Source organism: Lactuca virosa, chromosome 3 (assembly GCF_052849685.1).
Source record: "Lactuca virosa cultivar CGN04683 chromosome 3, Lactuca_virosa_CGN04683_v6, whole genome shotgun sequence".
Lineage (NCBI taxonomy): Eukaryota > Viridiplantae > Streptophyta > Magnoliopsida > Asterales > Asteraceae > Lactuca > Lactuca virosa.
In genome coordinates, this window is record NC_136428.1 from 189292670 (window position 1) to 189313447 (window position 20778).

Here is a 20778-nt window from a genome sequence, read left to right on the forward strand (position 1 = left end):
TTTAGAATTCGAAGCAACATTAACAATAGACAACTGAGAACAATCAACATCTTCAAGCTCACTAATTTCACTAATATTGTCAGAATTATCTTCAATATCAGTAAAATTAGATTGAGAATCAGATGATGAATTCTCAGACTTTTTCAAAATGTGAATTTGTTCAGATTTAGTCAAAGTATCATTTACAATGTTAACTAAATCATTCGAATCAAGACATTCATCAACTTTGACAATTCCATATCTATACTTGTCATTCGGAACTTTGTCAAAACCAGCTATTTCTTTTTCACAGTCATACGAAATGTTATCTACCTTAGCTCTTTCATAAGCTAAAAATGGCAGCAATTTTCTATATTGTTCTTTACTGATTTCGCATGAATGATGAAGTTCAGTTATTTTCCCATATAATCTTTTAGCAGCATTACAGTAAATGTTTCTTTGTGCTAACAACAGTTTATTATCACTAGATAAATTGTCCCTATCAACCATGATATTCGTTATTTGAAGTTCTAGACAATCTATCTTAGTGATTTTCGAATCTAATTTCTTCTGTGTCTCTAGCAATTGCATTGACAGGTTCTTAGCCTCATTGCTAGCAGATACCACAATCGAATCAAAATAAGTAACAGTTTCATCAAAAGATACTAATTCAGAATTATAAGCATGTACTGGAATATTAAAAGATTCAAGAATGTTTCGTACCTTTGTGGTCATTGGTGATTTGTCAGCAGCTTTTGATACGAAGCATCTTCCATGCACTTCGTATGTTTCCTCCTCTGATTCTTCCTCCATTTTTGTAAACATAGCTCCATGGGTTGGATTTCGCATTTCCTCATCATCTGATCCAGATGACCAGATTTGATAAGTACCATCTTCATCCTCATTCGCACCTTTTGCAACCAGAGACAAATTCTTGGCTTTCGCACGAACCTCCTCCAACTTTTCAGCATAGTACGCCTCATCCTTGATCTTATTCTTTCTCTCATCCTTCTTTCGAAGCATACAGTCATTAGCAAGGTGATTAGCACCATTGCAATAATGACAATCAATCCCATCATCTCCCTTTAGCTTCTTCTCAGACTTTCCCTCAACAGGCTTCGAATCTTTCATCTCATCTTTCTTTTTCTCTTCCCGAGCACTTTTACTCAGAAAGTTCCCTTTTGTCTCAGACGACTTTGCCTTCGGATTGAAAGGCTTTTTGAAGAACTTTTTCACACGATTGTTTGAATAAAAGGCAACTGCCTCATCATCTGAGTTCATGATGAACCCTTCATCTTCATCCAAAGCATCTTTCTCAACATCTTTTTCAGAGATCTTCGAAACCAAAGCTAGTGGACCTCCCAACATAGCCTTCGATTCTTCAGCTATTTCGTTCACTTCGCTTTCATGAGTCTTAAGTTGGTTGTACAAGTCATTCAATGTTGACGTATCAAAGCTCTGTTGATTCTTCACCATCATGCTCACACTACGCCATTCCTTTCGAAGTCCCATAATAAATATCAGATTGAATTCCATGGCTGATCTGGTGATACCATATCGATTGCATCGATATATCAATTCATTAAGACGATCGTAATAAACTTCAATTGTTTCACCATCTTTCTGTCTGAAGTCCTTCAGCTCCACTAAACATTGCTTCACAGAATTAACTTTCGTCTTCTCACTTCCCTGAAATTTTTCCTTGATATTGTTCTAGATTTCCTTTGCAGTTGTACAACTCCTCACGTAGTTGTAAACAACTGGAGGCAAAGCTCCTCTTAGTTCTCTTACACACCTTTTCTCCAGCTTTTTCAGACGATCAGATTGATTTTCAACTTCAGAGTTTCCAGAGGAAGAACCAATTGGTTGAACATTCAATGGTGGATTGAGATTGCCAGAAATGCAATTCCACAGTTCTTCATCCAATCCATTGAGATAATCCTGCATACGATCAGCCCACTGATCGTAATACTCAGGGATGAGCATAGGAATTTTGGTGGATGATCCTAGAAGATGAGAAAATGAAGTCATGGAATTCAGATTGAATGACGCCATTGTTGTACGGAATAGATCCTTAAGAATTTTTTTGAAGAAACTTTGAGAATTTGACAACAAACTGTATGATTCAAATCACAATCACTCTTAGAACACTCGATTCAATGAATTAAGTGCAGAATCGAATCACAGACTTAGATCTAAACAATTTTTCACTTTCAAAAAGTGCGGAAACTTTTGAATCAAAAAATTGACTCAAAAACCTTTTGAACAAAGTGAAAATCAGATCAGAGATATGATTCCTGCTCTGATACCAATTGATGAGACAATGAATCAAGTATTGAACGAATTAGAGTGTAAATTCAAAGTAGAATTGAAAGATTTGAACACCGATGTAAATATGATCTGTTTGGCTCTATTACGCTTTTGCAAATTTTACAGAGTACAATGAATATTCTGTAAAGACTTCGTTACTAAGACACTAGTAACCACTCCTATTTATAGAAGAGAAAAGCGTACAAAAAATATACTAAGGACTAAACATGAAGCTTCGAATATTATGCCCTAGTAAAATACATTACAAAAATGTTCGAAGACCCTAAATACAAACTTCGACTATTACAACATTTCGACCCTAACAAGAACTAACCCATTTGATCCTTCTTTTGAAGATGAGGGAGTATTTGCATCTTACTATGAAATTTGCGCATAAATAATAAATACAATTATGTGCAAAATTTAAATGTCGTATTTATAGGAAAACTTTCAACGATTTGAACGCATAGATTGAAATGATTTTTATTTGTAATTGTACATCGATGCCATTTCATTTACAAAGATCTTCATCAAATCTGATCAACTTCACAAGTAATACATATTCGTATACATAAGATTAAATACAAGAAAACCTGCAACAATAAGGGTTCATTCAAGCTAAAATTTCCTGTTTCTGAACACTTTCTTCTTATTACCACTTCAAAAAGCTAATTCAGCCTCACATTTTTCTTTCACCACTTATGTCCTCTGATTCTTTGAAGCAAAACGCAAAATGATATAAAACAAGATCCTATAAAAAACCGCCCACCCCAACATCATATAAATCTTGTCCCACTTCGGATCCCTTTCATGATAAATATGCAAAGATTGTAGAATATCAATTCCAGTTACATTTGTCCCAATAAGAGTTTGTCCAAAAACTTCTTCTCTTTGGTACTCATTCATTAGAAGCCCTTCATACGGATACGTCATAGTAGACACCTTATTCATCCATCTCCAACACTTCGGAATATCATGACTGTTCACAAAATACCCACAAAACAAGAAAAACAAAGCTGTGAAAGCAATAACAGCAGCATACCCGAGAATATAATTTGGAACAACCGAGCTCACAAAGACCACAAATGAGTTGGTAGTAAGAAGAGAAACATAGAGAATTGCCAAATAGTAAACAAAAGGGCCTTCTAGCTTTAATGCAAACCAAGTGATACCAGCATAGACAACAGCTTGTAGTAAGAGAAAGGGTAGATATGTAATTACACCAGAAATAGTATAGGAAGATGCTCTATACGCATTATGAGAAGTCTCACGAACGAATATGAAACGTTCTTGAATGAAAGCAGGGACAGCATCATTTGAAGAGAAGAAGAATAAGCTGATAGTGAAGATGAAGAAACTTAGGCGGTTAGTGATTCCTTGCATTGACTTATGAGGGTTAGCGAATAAGGTGGCCATCATGAACCCCATGATGGCTAGCACCATGAGGCGTGATAGAAACAACTCGGGTGTTCTTCTAATGTTTATAAAGTTTCTACGAATCAAAACCCATGTTTCTTCAAAGAAAGAGTTTGCAAATTTGGGACCAAGGTGATTGTATCTTTCAGCATTTGGACCACTAGTAGGGGTGAGGTAGTCGTCTTCGTTGACAGTGTAGTCACTACTATGTGGAGTTGGGGTTCCTGCTACAATATCACTTGAGTAAGTGTAGTAGCCGGGTGACGCACTGCAAAAAAGGGACACAAAGTCAATGTCGACAAGTTCTCGCTACCAATATGGACAATGTACTTTTTTAATACATAATAACAATATTTGTTATCCGTAAATATACTTAGATTTATTTATCGATAATAGCAAGATATTTCACGAAGTCTGTAAAATGGTTACAAGCTTTATTTTACATTTTGTTGTTATCGATAAAGATATATAAGTATGTTGCCATTATTGGTAAGTATTGGTATGATGCATTGCTATAAGGTGTAAACAAATATAAGTATGTTACTATTATGGATAAAAATATGTAAGTACGTTCATATTATAGGTAAAAACATGTAAATACTTTGTTATTATTGATAAATTTTAAAAAGCATTGTCTATATTGGTAAAAATTATAAAGTATGTAGGGTTTCCCCAATTTGGTGTTTATTAGATCTATATGGAGTCAGATTTTTTTTTCTCCAAAAGATCCATTAAGGGGAGAAAGAAGACTCTTGAATATATAAAGACAGATAGAACAGTGTCTAGCTGATGTGTGACACTGACTAGAGTATATAAACTCATTGTCGCAATTGTTTACCTTACAGGATGTGGTGTTCTTTGAACAGTACGTTGACGTGTCGGAGTGAGTCCAACCGCTTGCATAATTCCACTTTGACTCCACGACTTTGAATTATTCCATGGGCTTCTAACACTATGATCAAAATCCTTCTCTTGATCGGATCGCCCCACGGTTTGTAAATGAAGCCTCTTCCCGGAGCTATTTTGTTTCTCCGGTTGATTATTTTTCCGGCGAGGCGGTGGCGTAGGAGAGGGAAGAATTGTCGAAAACGACATTTCATCATCAGAAAGTTGTGGAGGTTTCATACCCGTAAGCACAAATTCCGCCAATGCATCCACTCCATATTCCGATTGATCGTATTGTTGTATCACATCTATTAAAAACTCAATCGGGTTTTCCCCTTTTGGAAGTTTTCGACCCAAACGACCCAAATGGAGCCCCACGTCTTTCGGGGGTCCTTGGTACATGAGTTGACCACGAGCTAGTATGATTAGGTGGTCAAGCAGAAGTAGGATTCGGTGTGAAGGTTGGTGGATTGTTAGAACCACGGTGCTTCCCGCACGTGCAATGTTGTGAACCTTTTCAACTACGCTTTGAGCACTTGTCGAGTCCAAACCGGATGTGGGCTCGTCAAGAAAAAGAAGTGATGGTCCGTGGATAATGTCTACACCGATCGAAACCCTACGTCGTTCGCCCCCCGAAACTCCTCGCCTCCCCTCGTCTCCGATATACGTGTTCCTAGCTGTCTAAAAGTTACACAATTTAACATGTAAGTTTACATTTGCCTCTTATACGGTCTGATACCAAGTTACTGGAAAAATATGCTTCATTCATCTTATATTAGAGGGGATGCAAAAAAACCGCAATCCAAACATTTGTAACCGAAAAACTGAACCATTTTGAGAATGTAGGGTTAGGTTTTTGGTTAAAAGAAAATCCGAATTTGTAGTTTTGGTTTTTTTTCTTAAATATAAAAAAAACCGGAAAAAGACCAAGTTGAACCGAAACACCCAAATGACATTTTATGTATGTGTTTAATTGATTAAGTACGATAAGAATGGTACGCATGCATTTTGTAATGCGTTTATTTTCGGCCTCTTGTATTATTTTTGTATCAAATACTTGTTTTTGTTAATTATCATGGTAGATGAGAAAACGGAAAACCCGACTAATTATTGAAAAAAAGAAGAAAACGAAAGCTAGAAAAAGGAAAATAAAACAGAAAAAAGAACATAAAAAGTATATTGTAGTGATTTCATCTGGAAATTATGTTCTAATATCGGATGACACGAACATTTTGAGCATTTTTCCTCTGGTCTCCAATATACAATATTTAGATGATTTGAGTTTTCTTTTGTTCGAGTGATTATTCAAGATAACTACTCGAACACGATATGCCTATATGACTCCGGTAACTGGAGCATGTTATCTTTAAATATCAAATGATTGTTATGTCATCCAAAAGAATACGTTTCGTTTAATTAGATCCTTACCGATAAACCAAGTTGCTCGATCAATTCCTCAACACGTTGCCTCTTTTCCGCTCTCGGAATCGACCCCAACCTAAAATCAGCCGCAAACATCAACGTTTCATAAACCGTAAGCATCGGAAACAACCTATCTTCTTGCATGATATAAGCCGAAGTCCTCTTAATCAAACTAGGGTTCATTTCCATTCCATCCATCGACACCTTCCCTTTCAAACTCCCACTAGCAATCCTTCCGGCCAACCCATCCAAAAGAGTAGATTTTCCGGCACCACTGGGGCCCATAACAGCCGTGATACACCCTTTCCTTGCATACCCTGTAATCTTATTCAATAAATCAGCTTCTTGTTTCACCCATTTACCTTCTTCACTCTTCTGCTTCTTCATCACTGTATACGTTAAGTTCATGAACTCTAAACCTCCGGTGAAGTTCATCGGCTTTGATATGTCAATCACCATGTCCGGAGTGCCGCCGTTATAATGATTACTCATTTTATTTCGAGATGATAAAAGTTGTATGAGAATCATGAAATTCGAAAAGGTGTTAAAAAGAGGTTAGTTTGGACAGGTGAGAGTTCCAAAGGTGTACATTGTTATTGGATACATTGCTGAAAATGAAAAGGATTTTCTTGTTTACTTCATCGTTTGTTTTTGTAACTTTGTTTGAAATTACGGAACTGTCCTTGGATAGATAAATCCGCTACGTGAAAGAATATTTTGGGACAGCGTAATGTTTAACGGGTTGTGTGGTTTTTTTGGTTAATAGGGGTATTTGCTTGTGGTTTGTTTAATAATTACAAATGAAAGAAAGTAAAGATGTCAACTTTTTGACGTAGCTATCGTTGATTTTTGTAAAGATATGTTAGAAATTTTTTGAAGATAGTGAAATGAAAGCTTGCAATAGGGTAACAAGATGGTGAGTATGAACAGATATTTTGTATTTGATGCTGTGTTCTTAACTTGTTCTGTGTATGTTATGGTTTTTCAATGTTTGACGATTGCATTTGTTAGATTATTATTATTATTATTATTATTATTATTATTATTATTATTATTATTGTTTCACTTTTAATGAAAAGGTTCTATTATTTTTTATTTATTTTAAAATTTGAAATATAATTGCATTTTAAGTTGGATTCATAAAATCAATAAAGTGAAGCTAAATGGTAGGGATAAACCAAGAAACAATGCAAACAATGAAATACATGAATATTGGACGAATTGACCATGTATTAGACCATACACTCTGCATTGTGCATCTTATGGTATACTGCGGTAAGATGCTGTATGTGGCAAAACACCGGCTCTCGGGCCCAAAAAAAAAGTGAAGTATGAGGTGATGGAGTTATGAAAAAAAAAAAAACTTTCTCAAATGTAGCACTTCATGCATAAATATTTGTATTGAGGTGGGTGTGGTATGACACCCATCAGTTTTGTGGGGTGAGACAAAAAATGACGTGGCATTACAAAAGTGTGGTATGACACCTACCAACGTTAGTGTTTTTTTATCACACCAAATCTTTCATTTCTCTTAATTCAGAATGTTCCAGAAAACATAAAGAAATGTCCACAACTTTTTTGTTTTGCGTTTTCACTAATTTAGTCATTATCATGGTTAAAATCTGGGTCGAAAGTACAATAAAAAGCTAATGCTCAAAAATGTCCAACAGGAGAGGTCAGTGGCCCAATCGGACCACTCTAATCCGTGAGGCTAGTCGGGAAGGTCTTGGATCCAAACCGCACCTAAAAGCACTCTGATCCACAACACAAAAGTTTGCTGAATTTGACACTTTTAGTCCCTAAAGTGAAAAATTTTACATTTTTGCCTTTTGATTAAGTTTTTGTACCTTAAGGTTTTTGCCACAAATTTTTAATGACTTTGACACTTTAGTCCTTGCAGTCAAAGGTTTTACATTTTGGTGTTTTTGCCACAAATCTTTAATGAATTTGACATTTTTCGTCTTTGTAGTCAAAACTTTTACATTTTGACATAAAAAACACAAAAAAGCTCCGTTAAAATTTTGCCGTCATATTTTCCCAACTTTAACATTATTGCCACAACATTTTTGGATTTTCTCTACCAATGTCTTCTTTTCGTTGTACACTCTTGACATCTAATTTTAGGGGTTGTCGACTTTCTCCCCTATTTATGGTGATTTACAATTTTAGCACATATCTTTTATAGTTGGCCGATTTTTTTCATATTACCCGAAAGCGGCGTAGCCGCGGTTCTTTACTAGTATACATATTAAAGTTGGACAATCCTTAGGAACAGTACCTAACCATAACCATAGTACTGTTACTCGGGTTCACTTCCTCAACCATAGTAACCACCCCCGTCACAGTTTATCCACGTTTACTCACCGCCTCCCTCGCCCAATCACATACACTTCCACCGCCCTCTATTTCTTTCTATTTGCCTCTGTCTTTTGGAGAACTCGATTCCGGTTTATCAGAATCAACGAATTGCTAACCGACTGCTTTCCATAGTTTTCTCCAACGCTCACTGCTACTCAACATCTTCGTCAATGGCGGTGTCGACTACAGATGCCGTTCACTTTTCAGATTCTACGAATCGATTCCACCACTCTGTACACTTCTCTAAACCACCGTTTCACTCAACTCAGGCGGAAGAAAGATGGGGGAAGTTGGATATCGATGGTCGGACCGTCACTCCTATACACAGTATGTAATTCCAACCCGTCGTCTGTTTAATCCCTATCTACCTGATGTTCCTTCTTTCACCGCTTCAGATACATATGCTTTTTCACATCTCTGCTGCATATCTAAGCTTCAAAAATAGCGACCCATCAAGGCCTACGGTTATGTTGGTTTTCCCTTTTTGGCTCTCCATTTATGTTCTCGGTCTGTGGATGGTGGTTACCGGCCGGAAGAAGGTTGTGTTGATGTGTTCTCTGCGATTGATGGAGACCTAGTCGCATGGCACGCACCATTTCTCCGTTGCTATGTGCTTTGCCGAAGTACCACCAGCAGCAACATCCTGCTCTGTGTTTTTCGTTAAATAGATTGGAGTCGTCACCCGGTAAAGGAATCCAAAGTATTATCACCAAGAATCACAACAACAAATCCAAAGTATTATCACTAAGAATTACAGCAACACAAGCATGACCTCCTTCTTCCGTATGTTCGGTGGAGGTGAATAGGGTTGTGGAGAAGGTAAGGGAGAGGAGATAACGGCGAAGATGACACCACACATTCAAGTCAGAACCCATGAAATTAGGGCAGAAATATGGAATTCATGATCGACAACCCACCTAAATTGTGTAATATCATCTTCCAATTATTACCCTTCTACCCCTTCTCTCTCCCCGGTCGTCGATTTTCTATCATCACCTTCGGCTAGAAGTCGTCGCCTCCTGCGTTTCACCTATATCGACCGTCGGCTTCGACTTCCCAAGGAAAACCTAGAGGAAAACCTCCGCTTTAGCCCCACCTCAGCTCACCAACATGGAAGAAACCACCTTCTCCTTCTCTTTCTTAGGTATCAAATCGATTTCCTAATACCTCAAGTATCAAAACGATTTCCTAATACCTGAAATCGATTTTATTCTCGGTTCTTATCAAGGTATCGCCGATCAATTGGACCCTCTGTATAACCAACTGCTTTGTTCCTACATTCGAATGGGAAGTTGAAGGTGCCGATGTGGCCATAATGTTACAGGTTTGATATTACAAGTCATAATTTCTTTTTTATGTGGTAATTTTATGCAGTTTTTGATGTGTGTGTGTTCTTTTAGTTGGTAGAGATACCATCTACTTACTTTGGTTTCCCATGTTTCCATCCTTGCATTTGCAGTTCCGTTCCTATGGTCCAATGCGTAAGCTTTTTTATAAAGGAAATCGACCTGTCTTCCTCACAGGAGAGGTAAGTTTTTCAATTAAATTTAAAATTAAAACAATGAATATGTTTTATTTATATTTTAAAAAAAAAGTTGAATTTGATGTGTGATTATTTGTGAATGTGTTACCTACACTCCAAATCAAATAAGAAATATGGAAGAATCAGTGTGAATACAGATATAATCTAAACCTGTCAAGCTCATGGAGATGGTAAGATTCGCAGTTGATTTTGATTGTTTAAATTTTCATAGATTGTGTTTATATATTCATCATTTGATTATATAAGTTGATTAAGTGAGTTCTCTAATTTGTATTTTTACAAGGTTAAAGAGATCAAAGCATGGTTAAACAATCACAGGGGACGTTTTGCAATGTTTGAGACCTAAAGTATGGTTAAACAATTATATGATTGTTGACTTGAATTCTTATATCTGGAAGTAAATTAATGAATTATTGTGTTGCTGATTTCTTTATTTTCTCGGATTTTTTTTTTCATTCCATGATTATTTAGTTATCAATTGTCTCTTATATACCCTTCTAATTTCCTTTTCATTTATTTTTATTTGAATACAATTTAAGGGAAAAAAATACCACACCCCATGGCCCCATCCCCATCCAATAAAGACCCCACCTCTTCCCCTTTAGTTTTACCTGATCGACTTCAGATTACTTCATACCTCACAGGTTCTTATCTTCCTCTAGCTGGTTTCATGCTCCGTTTGATTTCCTATAATTCTATGTTTAAGTTACTATTCATTATTTCAGAACTCAGAAAAGGATTTCACTAAACTTGGAGAGTGACAACATGACGAAGGTTGATATTTGATTTTCAATAGGAGTAAGTAAAAGGATTCCGATTGTTGGTGTATGTCGCCAATTCCAATGGGATCACAGTTTTTAAGAAATGCATTTGTTATCTACAAAAAAAGGTCGAAACTAATTTGGTATGCTTTTAATGAAGTCTTTTTATAACATTTCTGATGCTTTTGATTAGATTTTATATCAGACACTACACTAATGCTTTTAATTACATTTTTCTATCAGACTGGTGCTTATTTGTTGTGGTGCTTATAGGAAAGTCTTTTGAGTTTATGGTATGTAATTTCATTATTCCACTCTTAAGGTAAATAATCATTAAATAAATCTTTGTTTTGTTATTAACTTTTCTAATTTTTACAGATTCGTCATCTGTCAAAGCCCCAATTTTGATCAATTGGCAAAAAAGTTAGAGTCTTGCTTAAAATCCGTTCAGATTATAGATTGTGATTATTAAACACAATAATAAATTAAAGAAGCAGCACTTGAAATTCAGACAAATTCTCAGAGCTTTATATCTATAGGGGGGCTACTTATATCTATATTGTAACGACCGCTCTCATTTTCTGTCCCTTTTACACGATTTTCCCTTTTTTATTTTCATATGAAATGATGAGATGTAACTAATATTGAGAAAGTTGGTGTGGTGAATGGTTTGGTTACATACCGCAGAACTAGACGGGTTGTGAATGTGGATGAAGAAGAAGAAGAAGATTTACATGACAATCTTATTACAATATTAGTACCGCGATGTTTATTTGTCTTACATTTTAAGGTAAAAAATATATTTTTAAAAACTTTTTGAAAGAGAGAATTGGTATCACAGTGCAGCACGGTTGGTTTGGCTTCGATGATATGTTTAAGGGTTTACGAGAAAACAAATATTCAATTGGGTAGTTTTTTGAAAGTACAATATTGTAATAGGAAGAAATGAAAGTAGGATGTTATATTAAACTAATTAACGAAAGTTTACTGCTATTTCTTGCATCTAGCCATAATTTAATGTGTTCTGTGATGTAAACCTTCCAATATTTTGCACGAAATTGATACTTAAGTCATCAGGTTGTATAAACAAATTGTCCATACAAGAGTATCTACATAAGACCGACCAAACAATAATCTTATATCGTCATCTAAAAGGATAAGTACGTTTTCTATTTATCATCATAAACACCGCCTATTATGTTAAAAAAAACTACCCCGCAATGCGGGGTCACTCACCTAGTTTAGTATCTATTCTCTTATTTTGCTTGATGATTTTCTCATTTGGAAAGTAATATCTCTATAATGATACACTGAAAACAACACTCAACTAGGTTTTTAACTTTTTATTGCAACTAATTTTCTCATCTAAATTTTAATTTTTGTTTTTTAATATTATAAAACATAAATTTATAATTTATAATGTATTAGTTGTATTGGTAGTACCTCTAGTTTCACAAACACCTAATATAATATGTATTTGAACAGTTTTTTTAATTCAACTCTTTCGTTATTGATATAAAAAAAACATTTGTACCCGATCCATAAAAAAATATGTTTCGATATTTTTGTATCCCAATCTATCAAAATCTTGGATCCATAAGTGGTGTCAAGTTCACCAAGTTCCACCTTAGTCAAACTGTTGCCCAACTCTTCTTAACCTTTGGCCCATCTTTACTAAGGAGAGAGAAACATCGTAGTGTTTTCCGAACCACTATGTGAAGCCTAAGACCATCTCCAACCCTTAACATTATTTTTTTATATTATACCTATAACTACAATGTAAAAGATATTATAAACACTAAAGTCTTCCAACCCATTATATTATATTTAACACTAAAAAGAATATTCTAGGTATATTGTTCTTTATTCAATACTATATTTAGTGTTACACTAAAATCCAACACTATATATATTGTTAAATATAATATAGAATTGAAACATTATAATGTAATTTATAGTGTAAAAGTGATTTTAGGATCGGAGATGCTTTTAATCCGAAATTTATTTACCCAATCTTTGTTAGTGATTTTCTCCTTTATCATATTAGGTTATATTTGTGTAGTGGAAGTCTGCAAGACATTGTACTATTGTAGCATACTTGCATCGATGCGGAAACAACGGAAGTAGTGGCAGGCTGGCAGCGTAAGGACGTTGTAGTGGATTAGGATGGGATCAAGGGAGTATACAGCACAGTGTGACACCGCATCCAAAGTTTTGAAAAGAGAAAAAAAAAATTGTAATTTTTAACGATATTTTTAGATAGTGTTTTTTTTCTCTTATTATTTACACTGTTTATGCTTTTTATAATTTATATTTTTGATAATAATTATTATTAGAGATTTATAATGATATCATTATACCATCCCATCCGTACCACATGAATGGAAAAACCAGTTTCAAATGCGATGGAAATTTATTCGATGTATCGTGTATTCTTGTGGCTGATTAGAATATTAACTGTGAATTCTGTTGATACAATTGGGATTTTATTCCAAAAAAAAAAAAAAATGTTACTGTCATTTTGCCGACTACTAACGTATGATTGACAACTAATATAATGATATTATAATAGCGCTATAAAAACATGGTTAATAAATGATAATTTATCAAATAACTATTATACTTAGTTAATGTTTGTTTTTGTTGAGTAAAATGTTTGTAGTATACGGACCTTATCATTCATCGGCATAAGAAAAGATAGACTAAATATTTGTAATCTACAATATATATATATATATATATATATATATATATATATATATATATATATATATATATATATATATATATTTCAAAGTTTGTAGAATAAAAAACGAAATTTAAAACTATAGAGTTTTTTATTTATTGTAAACTCTGATGACAAAAAATTGATCTTTGTTTTTTATTTATATTTTCTATAGTTTTTCGATAGACATGGTCGTTTTTTAGAGTGCGGTCGGACCGAATAGGTCATACGTCGTGAAGGAGACCCAATTTTACATATGATTAAGTCTTCTCTATTGTTTGTAATCTTGTTCTTGTTTTGTAGCGTCTGCTTAGTTGATCACAACAATGTTTATGACTTTTATATTGTTGTAAATGTTATATCATATATAATTTTCAGAAACTATGCCTCCTAAATATCGATCAGTGTAGTGAAATATGTAGGGGGGAGTGGGGGTGGAGGTGAGAAATTAAGAATGTCTCAAAGTGGCCTGGTGATAGGTTTATCTATAAATAAATAAAAACCCTAAAAAAATTTAAGAATCACATGTTGACAATGATCTGTTCAGAATGATATATTGGAGAATATTGATTATAAGGAGTTGGTGACCAACTTTGTTTCCAAAAATGTTGATTATACATCGTATTATCATCCCTTTTGTCTTGATTGTTTTTATAACATTATCGATTTATCGTAATATGAATGAATTTTGCTTATATATAAAACCACTGGCCGATTTACTATAGGGAACATGGTAACCCCTGACTTTTCCGAACACAGTGTAAAATTTTCCGAAAATTTTCAAAAAAAAAAAATTCTACTATCATGCAACCCCTGACTTTCCCGTGACACTCCTACTATGAAATCTTGCGTCCACCCCATTATAAAAGAGTCATATTTAAGGTTCAATTTTTTATTTATTTATTTTTTGCACAGGCCCTGTCGATGGATGTTCCTACCATTCATATTAGCCGCAACAATGGATCTTGCTACTTCCTTCTTCCATTGCAGCTTTTGATAAAACCCTAGACATCATTTTCATCAAACTTTTTTGTAATCATGATTGACAAATAATAACCATACTTTAAAATAATACTCATTTTCAAGATCAAAACGTTGCAATGATAAGAAAGTGACGAGGGATCGGGGAAGATGCTTCCCTAAGAAGAATTATTCGCCGATCGAGAAGATGTGAAAATGTACTAGTGTGCTGTCTTAACATGCAGAAATTTTATTAGAGGGCTTATGCGAAAGAGAGCATCGCTTACCCGAGAAGAGAATCTGATTTCCTTGTTTTTTTGCTCCTTGAGAGGAAAGAACGAGCTCGACTGTTAGGGAGAGGAAGCAAGTCTTGTTCGCATGCTTCCGGAACTTGTTCGTCAACACCAGGTCAGTAGGTGGCTCTTTCAAAAGGTATTATGACTTTATTGGATCAAATAAGAACCTAAGCCTTCTACTAGTTTGGACAGACTAAGCTCCGATGCAGTGACCAAGATCTCTCATTCTTAAGTGAGCTGGAGCGCAGCCATCTTATCCCCCTTCCCTCTAATCTCAGGGTGAGGCAAGGAATTCAAGCAAATGTTCCTTTTCCACTCAAGTGTACGGCATCTGCCATGCAGCTGCTTTCCCGGCATGTTACTTACAGAAAACAAAAACTAGAGATGAGAGAAGCGAGCCCTGAAAGATGTAAGGGTTTGAAAAGTCAGTTCAAGGATAACATTTATCGATTTATCGTATGAATGAATTTTTCTTATATATAAAAGAAGTCATATTTAATGTCAAATTTTATTTTTTGCACATGGCTTTCAAAATCAACGATATACATGTCGATGGATGTTCCTATCGTGTCATATTAGCCCTGACAATGGATCTTCCTACTTCCTTCTTCCATTGCAGAATCAATCTTTAAGTTCCAAATGTTGTGTACGTTGAAAAGTTTCGAGGGCGGTTCCGGATGAGGAATGAGCTATTCTTACGTATTGTTGGCAATTTGGAAGGTCGTTTTCCATATTTTAAATGGAAGCTGGATAGGAGACGCAAAAAAGGTTTCTCTCCAATTCAAAAATGCACGACTGCAATTCGTCAGTTAGCATACGGCATAGGCGCAGACAAATGGGACGAGTATTTTAGGATGTCCGAGCGTACTGTACGAGAGTGTGTGTACAAGTTCTGCAAAGTAATACTTTGGTTTACGGACAACGATATTTATGCAAACCAACTATCAACGATATCCACCAATTGTACAGGGTGCATTAAGGCGAGCATGGGTTCCCAGGAATGCTAGGTAGTATTGATTGCATGCATTAGGCTTGGTCATTATGCCCCAATGCATGACGTGGCCAGTATATGCGAGACAACCACTGAGAGCTGACGATCATTCTAGAAGCAATTACATCACATGATATTTGGAAATGGCATGCATTGTTTGGTCCAGCTGGTGCAAACAACGACATCAATGTTCTATACCAGTCGCCGGTATTCAACGATATCCACCTTGGAAAGTCGCACGATGTACCTTTTCAAGCAAATGGGATAGCATATAAGCGTGGGTACTATCCTACTGACGGTATATATCCTCCCTTATATGTTTTTGTTAAATCATTTACATACCCGGATGACGAAAGAATAAAAAAGTTTAAAGAGGCGAAAGAGTCAGGTAGGAAGGACGTGGAGCGAACATTTGGTGTACTCAAGAGGCATTGGCAAGTACTAGCAGTCGGCGCACAGTCATATGAAGTGAGAAGGTTGCAACACGTAATGTATGCGTGCATCATATTGTATTATATGATTCTTGAAGATGAAGGAAGAGCGATATGTTGATACAACGAAAACGAAGTTTTGCCAAATGTCGAAGGAATAGTCGTTGGTACCCAAGAGTATAGGGCAAATAGAAGAGGAGTATACAATCACAACATTCATCACGCCCGTCGTGCTGATTTGGTGGACCACGTTTACAGGGCTCATATTCAGCCGCCAACAGAGTATTGGCACGATGATTTGTTTGACGAGTCAGATGAGGATTCAGATATGTTCGTCGAGAGCGAGAATTCTGATGACGATGATGAGAATGACGTTGATGAAAATGACGATGACGGTGATGTAAGACGGAGATTTCAAGTGACGTATTTTGTTTTTTTTTAATTCAGATACTAATTATGTTTTCTAACTTATGGTTATTTGTTGTTTTCTAATTTTTTTAATTTTTAATTTTGCTTAATTTAATGAATCTTTTTTTTATGTAATTTTTAATTAATGGAGTGGTTTTTATTTTAGAATAATTTTGAGTAAAGCTGCTCCCGCTACTAAATATAGGCTAAGTAAGAAGTAATTCTTTCATTCTTTAAATTTTTTTTCTTTCAAAATTATATTGTTCCTGGATAATTTAAAAAGGAAAAAAAAATCATCGGGTTTAATAATCATGTTTTTGAAAGGGTGCTGATTTTTCCACGTCTTTTTTTTTATGTATCCATTGAATTTTAAATTTAATTGACAACTATGCCCCTTGTTAGATTTACAGAAGAGAGAGAAACTCAAACATTTATTTCCAAACACAGGGGGATCTTTCTTCCTTCTTGGGTATGCCGGAGACACACCCTTCTTCCCGTCTTTTGGTTTTTGGTTTGCTTGCAAGAAATACATTAATCAATTTGAAAACTTTGAAAAACAACCCTTTGAAAATTGTTGACAGTGAAAAGTTTTTTTTTTATTGTTTTGTAATCAGTTCTTCGATTTAACTCCCCTTACACCTGCAAGTGATGTCATTAATGGTGTTTATCGGTTTATGGAGTACAAGGTTGTTTGGTGAAAATCTCAGACCAACACCACCATTAGAAATATCTAGAAATCTATGTTAATCACCTCCGACGAAATCTCTGAACACCACCACTACAACAAAAACACAAAATAGATAAAACACAAGGGTTGAAGGCGAAATCTCCGGCGAAGGGGCTCTCCCGGGTTTGTTTGTGTGCATCGTCGACGATCTTCATCATCGTCTTCATCGTCATCGCCTTTTTCAATGGAACAAGGATGAATAACGATGAGATATGGGTGGTCTTTTGGGTCGCAAAGGGGAAAAGAGAGCCAATGTTGCTCATATACCTTTCCTACAAACCTTCATCTTAATCTTTGGTCGTGAGAGTTTTAGATGTTCTTCATCCTCTTCAAGTTGTAAGATCACCGTCAGCAATGATCTTTTAACCTAGGTAGGGTTTTGGATCTTTGAGTTGCAGATACAAGGGCATCACGCTTACAAAGTTTTTAGATGAAGTCATCAGGGGCAATTTTGTCAATTAACAATAAAATTATGTGGACGAATAAAAATAAGTCGTGGAAGAATGAATGCCCTTTTTGAAACCATTTTAGCCACATTTATAGATGAAACAAATGTAAAAAAAATACTAATAATAATAACAATTATGGCCACCACTTGTTAATCAATTTGCTTGTTTTTTTTCATTTATTAAGTTTATGGATTACACATGTATGATCAACTAATCATTGCCATTTTTGAACGAAGAAACTCCATTTTCAAAATCTCCTTAGTCTCAATTATCAAATTTTATTGATTCCTCATACATTCATTCATTCATTTCAAGTTAGAAACATCCATCCATCCATAAAACGTTCTCATTCTCATTTACTTTTTAGAACATACTTTTCAGTATTTACACATCCATTCATCCCCCATCTCAATTACATTCCTCCTATTACTACTACTTCAACTTCTTCTAACTAAAACTTCTTTCTTCATATCATATCAAAATATCATATCATGTTAATTCCTTTACATATAACCTTCTCTACACCTCCAAAAAAACAGTTAGAATTTCTCTCCTTTCACTTTTCAAAACCCCCAAAAATCTTCATTTCCACTTTAACCGGAACAACCATCTGAATCTGCAATCACATTTCAAATCATCAATTCATGATCAACAATTCAAAAGTTTTTTCATATGATCATATTTCATACCACTAGATGACGAATCACTGCTTGAATTGCTGCTACTACTAACTGTTAAACCATCTTTTTCGATTTCAAGAAATGGGAAATTGGTTAATGGGATCTCTTCTCCTATATCAATCTCCTCTTCTATATCTGGAGACTGATATCCAATGTTCATCAGAGAGGTTTAAGAGAAGAAGTATCGAGTAAATTAAATGACAGATGATGGAATACTTACATTGTTAATCTGTACAGAAGAACCCATGTTAGTGATTGTCTCCTTACAGGAGATACCAACGAACTTATGCAGCTCCCATAGCGTGTCATCATCAAGCAAACCAAAATCAAGCTCGATTTCACTTCCATCTTGTTCTAATTTGGAACCCCTTTTCTTAACGATTGCCATTAACTGATCCATGCCTTCAGGATCCAGTTGTAGATTGTTTAACTCTGCTGCTAGCTCTGATTTCTCCTGTTCTGTCATCTCCGGCTTCTTTTGCTTTCTGATGTTATCAATCGATGTATTACCTGGATGTAGTGCGAGTTGAGGAGGTACAGGGTTTGATTTTCTCACATTGGATACTGGTTTCTCTTTTTCAATTGGAAGAGATGGTTTTGAAATTGGTTTTTGTTCCATGGGTAGTTTGGTAGAACGGTTTTGCTTCGTTGAATGATGATTTGGATCGAACATTTCGTCAAACAGCGAAAGAAGAAGCTCTGCCATTGCGAAAACTTCGGAGCCCTTGCCATTGTAGAGCATGGCATTTTGGAAGGTTAATCTGACGTCGGTAGCAAATGCGAGAGGAGATTCGTATTCGTTTTTAGTAAGCTTCGACTTGATAGTTCCAAGATCCATCGGTTTGTTGATGATTTTATGATAATCACTTAGCTTCAAAGCAGCCGCGTCAACTGGAGTGTTGAAAACCCACCCGTGCTTGTGCTTCATCAGCTTAGCTAAAATTTGCCCACATTTCTTCATCACGAGCTTACTCCTCTGCGTATTGTTCTTCACACGAGCACCACAATGCTTCTTCGTATCCCTGGCTGAAGAAGACGGTTTCGCACGTTTCTGACCGACTGCATTCTTTGGCCGTTCTTTCACCGTCAAATCAACTTCCGGAGCGGGCGGTAACCCCAGCGGCGGTGGTTGATAATGCCTTTTGGGTATCGGCGTCGAACAGATCCAATGTTTGAGGTTCCTCACCCGTTCCAGATCCAGAACTAACTTTTTCTTCAACTCTTTAAGCTCTAATCTAGTGTACGAACCAAGACGATAGGTAATGTACCTGTATCCATGAGAGTACGCCGGTACGGAATTGGTCGACGAACCGATAAACACCGCTCCAGACGGACCAGAAGACCGCATTTGCTCCTGATTTTTCCAATGGACATTTCTGCTAAAGAAACGGCTAGAATTAGGGTTAGGGTTAGAGTGAGGACTAGGGCAAGTGATATTCTGTAATCTGGAGAAAGCTAGATGACTATTGTCAGTAAATTTACTCATAAAATCACCCGAGTTTCGTTCATTTCTGCTTGATAAAATCGCAGACGCCATAGAAACCACAATGACGACGAAAATGGAAAGAAAAAAGGGAGCTCGTCGAATCAGAACGACATTTCTACATTCTGGCAACTAATCTCCTGCAAAAAAATGGCGCGAAGCCATGAGGCGGAGAACGGAGGAGTAGTCGCCGGAGAGAATTAACCGGTGAGGGTGACGGGAAGAGGCGAGGGTTTTGGATTTGAAGGGGCCCTCTTCTTCCTCACGCTAGAAAGGGGCGAGTGAGAATGTGTGGTTGGTATGGTGTCAATTTTATAGGGCAAAGAATCTGCCCGGATTATTGTTGGGGCAGGCTGTCAACCGTCGATTTTTGTTTCAACGGCTGTGATCTCGTTTGATGAGCTACCCCACAACTGATGGGAACAAGAATTTGTTACGGAGCCCTTCGATCGTTTAGAGTTGACACGTGGACGTTGTGATCAAGTCATTCCTTTTTGTAATTTCGTTGTAAAAATATTGATAATTATATTATATTTGAATAAAAATAGTTGTATTTGTATTGTATCTAATCGTGATTTAGTTTTGTGTAAAAATATATACATATATAAGATATAAGATTTTTCTACATTCAGGACATTGATATGAAATAAAGTAATGTACTTCAACATGGGTTTACACCTCCCGTTACGGGTGAGCGCGGTGCGGTTCGGTACGGTTATTGGCCAAAAGCTCACCACTAACCGCAAATGTGGTTAATCTATTTTCAGAACTGTTTGGTGCGATTTTGTTTTTTTGTGTTTCGGTTATTAATCGCATCGATTTGGTACGGTTATTTTTTGAGGTTTTTAACCGCAGTTTAAAGTTCAAACGATTTTAAGAGTTCAAACATACTATTTGTAATAATAAAAAATCATAAGGTATAAGACAATTAATTTAAATCACAAAAGACTAGTA

At 35.8% G+C, this 20778-nt stretch overlaps 2 protein-coding genes and 1 long non-coding RNA gene across 3 annotated transcripts; 1 reads left to right on the forward strand and 2 right to left on the reverse strand.

Annotated features, from left to right (window-relative positions):
- Window positions 1-2988: 2988 nt before the first annotated feature.
- On the reverse strand, window positions 2989-6512 carry LOC145162769 (ABC transporter G family member STR2-like). The gene is made up of 3 exons (XM_079081822.1): window positions 6019-6512; window positions 4544-5271; window positions 2989-3973 (listed from the first exon to the last, which is right to left on the reverse strand). The coding sequence occupies exons 1-3, from the start codon at window positions 6502-6504 to the stop codon at window positions 2989-2991; spliced, it is 2199 nt and encodes a 732-aa protein (XP_078937948.1). The 5' UTR covers window positions 6505-6512.
- A 1937-nt stretch (window positions 6513-8449) lies between these two features.
- Window positions 8450-11535, forward strand: LOC145162770 (uncharacterized). The gene is made up of 8 exons (XR_013739318.1): window positions 8450-8697; window positions 8766-9514; window positions 9599-9694; window positions 9830-9898; window positions 10023-10083; window positions 10197-10557; window positions 10639-10967; window positions 11053-11535. It is a non-coding gene; the product is annotated as an uncharacterized LOC145162770 (long non-coding RNA).
- Window positions 11536-17993: 6458 nt separating this feature from the next.
- LOC145166872 (transcription factor GTE7-like) lies at window positions 17994-20119 on the reverse strand. The gene is made up of 3 exons (XM_079085927.1): window positions 18562-20119; window positions 18351-18483; window positions 17994-18277 (listed from the first exon to the last, which is right to left on the reverse strand). The coding sequence occupies exons 1-3, from the start codon at window positions 19876-19878 to the stop codon at window positions 18255-18257; spliced, it is 1473 nt and encodes a 490-aa protein (XP_078942053.1). The 5' UTR covers window positions 19879-20119; the 3' UTR covers window positions 17994-18254.
- Between the last annotated feature and the right edge of the window lie 659 nt (window positions 20120-20778).

Coding starts and splice junctions, on each gene's coding strand:
- LOC145162769 (XM_079081822.1), bottom strand. CDS start 6,504: ATGAGTAATCATTATAACGGCGGCACTCCGGACATGGTGATTGACATA. Junction 5,272..6,018: donor TCGAGCAACTTGGTTTATCG/GTAAGGATCTAA, acceptor TGTAACTTTTAG/ACAGCTAGGAACACGTATAT. Junction 3,974..4,543: donor AGAACACCACATCCTGTAAG/GTAAACAATTGC, acceptor CCTTTTTTGCAG/TGCGTCACCCGGCTACTACA.
- LOC145166872 (XM_079085927.1), bottom strand. CDS start 19,878: ATGGCGTCTGCGATTTTATCAAGCAGAAATGAACGAAACTCGGGTGAT. Junction 18,484..18,561: donor CTTCTGTACAGATTAACAAT/GTAAGTATTCCA, acceptor ATTGGATATCAG/TCTCCAGATATAGAAGAGGA. Junction 18,278..18,350: donor CAGTGATTCGTCATCTAGTG/GTATGAAATATG, acceptor ATGTGATTGCAG/ATTCAGATGGTTGTTCCGGT.